The sequence below is a fragment of the Nicotiana attenuata genome, unplaced genomic scaffold (assembly GCF_001879085.1).
Source record: "Nicotiana attenuata strain UT unplaced genomic scaffold, NIATTr2, whole genome shotgun sequence".
In the NCBI taxonomy this organism is placed as follows: Eukaryota; Viridiplantae; Streptophyta; class Magnoliopsida; order Solanales; family Solanaceae; genus Nicotiana; species Nicotiana attenuata.
Window position 1 is genome coordinate 94,287 of NW_017671610.1, and position 6,524 is coordinate 100,810.

The window sequence follows — 6,524 nt, forward strand, 5'->3', positions numbered from 1 at the left end:
TAATAAAATAGTAGAACATGAGTTGGTGGTTACAAAATATAATCTTTAGTGGTAATTAGTGATTTCATAAGTTATACCAAAATAATGACTACTTTCTTGCCAGTTTATAACCACTATCTCACAAGAAATAATGCACTTTAGTATTGTAATTTTAATATTAAAATGCACTAACACAAACAGAAAGTCAATATAATTCTGTATGAAACACGGTATAATTATTCATTAACCAATGTCCATCGTACACTACAAACAATAAAGAGAATCACAAATGGAATTTTTCAAGATATCAGCTAGACACATCAGGAAAATATTTTATTCGCATAACTTACTTAATTAAGATTAAAACAAACAAAAAAGAGAATCACAAATGGGATTTGCAGTAAACTGAATGATAAGCATTATTTGACAAGAATTAAATACGACATAATATATGTTAATGATATCTTTTTTTTATTGGTTCTTGTGAGAAATCTTGAAGTGAAATCCATCCGGGAACCTTATAATTGGTGCTCGAATAATTTTGCCTCCTTTTACCATTGTCCATCTGCAAAGTTCATGTTCAACAAGATAAAACACTGTGAATTTATGTTGATCATTTCTTAGCATAATAAGTAATTCATATGATCGTTAAGGTGTTTAAAATTGTATGCACTGACGGTAAATATATATTCACAACTCAGGTCATTTTTATAAGGTAATTACTGGTAAATCTCTATGATAAATATTCATTAATAATCTGATAAAAATGGTATGAACATGTTATCATATATTAAACTACACTGCTAGTGTAAAATATTTTGGGATCTTACACAAATAGCAGGTCATGTTTACTGTGTACTTTTTTTAGCCATATACATAGATTATACATTATTTATATACAATTATACACATATAATAAATAAATTATGCGTATATTATAACTTCACCGGCTATCTTTAGTTTAAGCGGTTAGATGGGCTACTACTTGGGTCGGCTAGATTCAATGTTTATTTTTTCTAGACGGTATACATAGATTATATATAGTTATACATAAATTATATATACACACACATTCGCCAGCTATTTTTAGTTTAAGAGATTAAGTGGACGGCTATTTTGATTAGTTCTTCAGTATAATATTTTTACAGTGGTAGTGTATATAACTTAAATAGCATAAGTCAGTGTATATAACTTAAATTCATAAGAAAAAATATGATTAAAGTACCTATATTTAGTGACCAAGACATGTAGGAAGGTGGCTAGAAAGACCCTGCTGTATTCTGCACCAGCACATTGCTTCATTCCAGATCCAAATGGCATGAAATTCTTCGCTGCACAACTTGGCTGGATTTCCTTTTTTACAAAAATAGACAAATTTCATTAGGCAGTTAATTTAATTGACCAATTCATAATTTTGCTAGTAGCTAAATAACTACTACTTATATGTTTTTATACCTTCTAGGAGTGGCCATTTGAGCCCAAACCTATTTAACCCGCCCAATTCGCTCATAGTTGGGCTGGTCATTGACCGGCCCATTTGTTGAACTCAATCCATTTTGATCCAAGTCATTTCAACCCATCTAAAGTTGGGTGATTTTTAGCCCAAATTGATCCATGAATAACTTTGCTAAAATATCTTTAAAATAATTCTTTTTTTTGTTTGATATGTTATATATGACCATAAAAATAAAAATAATTCTTATTGATAATTAAACAATTCATAATAAAATAATACACATTAATTACAGCTTGGTAAGAGTTGGGCGGGTTGTGATATGACCCAAATTTTAGCCCGATTTGACCCAGCCCAAGTTACTTTTGGGCAGGTCAAATAACCTGTCCATTTATTGACTCGGCCCATTTTAGCCCGCCCAAATTCAGCCAAACCCACCCATTTAACACCTCTAATACCTTCCAACGCCATGGATTGAATGAAAGTGGATCTTCAAATTGGTCTGAATTCAAATGAAGAGCAGCAGTTGCAATCATAATTACCCAACCTGCTGGTATTGTATATCCTAAATAGCAAAAAAAACAAAGAAGAAAATCATTCCAATTTTCAATTTTTGCTTCAAGAAATGAGGTTTACACTTTTAATTTTTTTTTCTTCATACCATTAACTGGAATATCCTTAAGGGCTCGACGGAATAATCCAGGTGCAATATTTCCTAGCCTCAGGACTTCATTAATTACCTGTAGTTTATAATGATAGAGAAAAAAAAAAGATTAGCCTTATTATAATTACATTAATTTTTGTTTTATGTCAAATAAAGTAGTAGGAATCCTATCCTGTTGCAGATTTAAATTATATCGAGTGATAACTGTGTATAATCAATGTATATCTATGTATACCGGTGAGAAAAAATAAACATTAAATCTTGCTGGCTATTCGTGTAACAATCCCATAATGTAATGATAAATTTATTTTTTCAACATAGTTTATCTTAATCTAAAGTTACTTCTCTTACTTTTCAGGTTAAAAATTTCACCCATTATGATCATATACCCGTAATTTCTTGATAGTATAAATTTTTTACCGTCAGTGTATATAAGTTAAACACTATTTTATAAGTATAGAAGAGACCTGAAGTGTAAAGGTCATGGATTTATAGTCATTCCAAGTGAGAGGAGCATCCAAATTCTCTTTATTCTTCAAAATTGAGTCATGCTCAGCCTGGATTGAGTATAACATATGGTTAATTATGTTAAATATATTATAGATAAAGTCAAGAATTAAACAAGATTATATTTAAGATACTGACTATTAATTCCTCCAAGACATCAGTATGTTCAGCAAGCAACTTGAAACACAAAGCCAATGTAGTTGAAATGGAATCAGAGGTAACAAATAACAAACCAAACATCATCTGTACTATGTAATCCTCTGTTAAGAATTTCTGAGAATCCATGTCCCTGAGTAGATGATCAACCAAGTCTTCTTCTGCGCGTTTTTCTGCTGATGAATTGAGCCTCTTTGTTAGAAAATCTCTCATTGTTTCGCGCACATTTTTATGAATCTGCATTAGTTTTCTTGTGGGTCAATATTATATTAGCTAGAAGATATATATACGAGGAGAAACACAAAAGCCTCAGTTAGCAGGCGTGAGAGGTTAGCCATTGTGGTTACGAGGAGGGGTGGAGGTAGGCCTAAGAAGTCTTGCGGAGAGGTGATTAAACGGGACATGACGCAACTGGAGCTTACTGAGGACATGACTCTTGATAGGAGGATGTGGAGGTCGAGGATTAGGGTAGAAGGTTAGTAGGTTGGCGAGCGTTTCCCTTTGTCCCGTAGCATTAGTGCTAGTTTGATATCTTTATACTCTTAGATTGCTATTATTACCTACCATTTAGTTGCTACCTTGGCTTCGGTTTTCTTTTATCATGTTGTTGTTACTACTTGTTGTCATTATTTCTTTTCATCCTTTCTTTAACCGAGGGTCTACCAGAAACAGTCTCTTCGCCCTTCCAGGGTAAGGGTAAGGCTGCGTACATCTTACCCTCCCCAGATCCCACTTATGAAAATTTACTGGGCTTGTTATTGTTGTAGAAGATATATATATATATATATATATTTTAGATACCTACCTGCAAACATTTATGATGAGCAGTTCCGGGAAGATTAATTGGGAAAGACATTAGGCCTTCAACCAGGTCCCTGAACATGTAACTGATATTGAATGGTGCATTATCAAGATCACCACTAAATATTTGCTTTGCAGCAAAATCAACTGTCACCTGCCATTTATCAAAAAATAAAATAAAATGTAAATAACAATATTTATGTAAAAATTTCAAAAAGCCAATAAGTACTGTGTGTTTATCCTTTATTGTTATACAGATAACAAACAACTAGTATTCTATTAACAACGTACAACAATTTTAAAGTTTAAGTTTTATGCACTGACATTTTACACAATCAAGTTACTTAAAAGATAATTGCAGGTAATTCTATTTAGTGGGAGTTTGGACATAAGAATTGTGAAATTTCGAAAAAAAGTAAAAAAAAATCAAGTGAAAATGGTATTTGAATACTAGAGTTGTATTTGGAAATGAATACAACTTGGATCAGTTTTTGAAATGAAAATTTTGAAAGAGTTTTGGAGTTTTTAGAATTCCAAAAAATTTCAAAATTCAACTTCAAGTGAAATTTGAAATTTTCATGGCCAAACACGGATTCTGAAGAAAAAAAAATCGGAAAAAGTGATTTTTTATGGCCAAACAGGCCCTTAATAACATTGATTGGTATTAGAATAAGAAGGTAGTTAACATGGTATAACATGTTAAATTACACCAATAATGTTAAGAAGTAATTACACCGATAATGTCAAAAAATAATTACACCGACAGTGTATATAACTTAAACCTAAAAAAGATTAAGTTAAACATATATATATATATATATGCAAGTAGTGATTGGAATTTACTTACTTTAATGGCTGCAGTTTTTACTTCAAGAGACTCATGGTTTGACCAATTAGAAAGAGTTGACTTAATAAAGTCTTCCATTTGAGGAAGTAGTTTCTCCTTAAGGGCCTCAACACCAAAATGATTTAGAGTCAAATGTCTAGTATATTTTCTTGAAGAATGAGTATTTTGTTCAAATACTTCAGCAAAAGTATCCAAAGACCAAGTCTCCACCAATTTTCCATCTTGTCTAAGAATAAAACTGTTGAATTCAGGATCTGCACTTATAATAACAGGCCTGCCTGCTACATTTGTTTTAAATATCTGTCCATATCTGAAATTTTGTAGAAATAAATAATGTTGATGTTATGAACAAATTTCATTACAATATAAGTTCAACTATTATATGAAAAATCATGTTTGAAATTAATTAAATAACAGTTTAACTTCTATATACTAACAATGTCAAGGAATATAACCACGAAAAGTTAAAGTAGCATAACCTATTATAACAGGTTAAATTACGCTATCTATAATATACTAGTCTTTACCACCCGTGGCGGATCTAATGACGGGGTCGTTAGTTCCTATGTTGCTCAGACTCTTTAAAAATGTTGCTGGGTACATATCGGATTCTCCAAAAATAATGAATTTCAAGAGGATCTAACACGGGCGAGGCTATATTTATGGGGAGTTTGAGCAACGTAGGTTAGTTCGGCAGAATCCGATATTTTTTAAAATCAAACTCTATATATATGCGTGAACATAAATATAAATGAAATTGAAATAATACATTTCATAACACAATCTTTAAATTCAGAACAAACAACATCTAAACAATTTATTTAATAAGAATTAACTAAAATAGCCGCACACCCCACCACTTAAACTAAAAATAGCTGATGGAGGTATAATATATGCATAATTTATGTATTATACGTGTATAATCAAGATATAATCTATGTATATAACTAGAAGAAGTAAATAATGAATATAGCCGACTATTTATGTATACCATTTACCTTTTAATTCTATTTTTCAAGAATGGAGGAAGGTCCAAGGAGTGACTAGGAAGGATTAACTGAAGAGTTTCTCCAATAAGAGGGAAACCCATAGAACCTGGAGGAAGAATACCATTGCATTTTGGATTTCTCCATCTATAAATCCATCGAGTAACATAAATAAATAGCAATATTACCACAAAATACCCAACTCCCAATACATTTATCTTTCTTATTTCTTCTAGTAACGAAGTGACTAGAGTCGTCATCGTTGTAAAATTCTACTGCAGTGGACTTGAATCTACTTAAAGAGTGAGAAACAAAAGAGATAAAAATAAAATTCACTATCTAAACAATCTTGTATACTGCAATATATAGGCCATGGGGGTGCTCTAAAGGTACTTTTTAAATTTAACAGCATCTAAAGAGAAGTTTTTTTTGGCGATTACTTCATAGATTTAATAAAATAAATTGTTGTTATTTTGACTAGAAGGGAAAAAACAATTTGGAGCATTTAAAACAGCAGAAAACGACATTGGCCCGGATCAAACTTGTTATTTATTTATTTATTTATTATAGTTGTACCCTTCTAATAATCTTGTTCCTTAGTTCATACTCTGGAAAATTAGTTTGACATTGTTCATGTTTTGAAAGGCTCTATATCACTAATGGAGGCGTATTAAGAATATAAAAGTTGATGATTTTTAATTTTAAGTTCTTATTATTGAATTCGTTATACATCTAAATTATGGATTTATATTTTAATATTCGTCTGAATTTTAGTAAATCTTTTTACGTATATGTCACGACCCGGATTCCCCACCCTCGGGAGTCGTGATGGCGCCTACTAATGGGAGCTAGGCAAGCCAAATTTAATTACTTTTTCATAAATAACATAATTCCTTTTAACAATTATCGGCAATAATACAAAAGCAACGAAATTAAATAATAAGCGGAAGTCTCAATGTTATAGAAAACTGAATAGAAATGCGGAAAATTTCAACAAAGGCCTCTACCCAAGACTGGTGTCACAATACTCACGAACTACTAAGAATACTAAATACAAACGTCTGAAAAAGAGAACATAAACTGTTTATCTCGAATACAATGAGATAACAGACAAAATAAGGGATAGAGGAG

The 6,524-nt window shown here is 31.3% G+C and overlaps 2 protein-coding genes across 2 annotated transcripts; both read right to left on the reverse strand.

Moving 5' to 3' along the window:
- Positions 1–305: 305 nt before the first annotated feature.
- Positions 306–3,001, reverse strand: LOC109209279 (cytochrome P450 87A3-like). The gene is made up of 6 exons (XM_019372522.1): positions 2,742–3,001; positions 2,564–2,653; positions 2,094–2,172; positions 1,891–1,997; positions 1,205–1,332; positions 306–544 (listed from the first exon to the last, which is right to left on the reverse strand). The coding sequence occupies exons 1-6, from the start codon at positions 2,970–2,972 to the stop codon at positions 451–453; spliced, it is 729 nt and encodes a 242-aa protein (XP_019228067.1). The 5' UTR covers positions 2,973–3,001; the 3' UTR covers positions 306–450.
- A 394-nt stretch (positions 3,002–3,395) lies between these two features.
- On the reverse strand, positions 3,396–5,653 carry LOC109209274 (cytochrome P450 87A3-like). The gene is made up of 5 exons (XM_019372516.1): positions 5,592–5,653; positions 5,406–5,540; positions 4,408–4,717; positions 3,565–3,714; positions 3,396–3,461 (listed from the first exon to the last, which is right to left on the reverse strand). Exons 1-5 carry the CDS (start codon positions 5,651–5,653, stop codon positions 3,396–3,398), a joined length of 723 nt encoding a protein of 240 aa, XP_019228061.1.
- Positions 5,654–6,524: the final 871 nt, after the last annotated feature.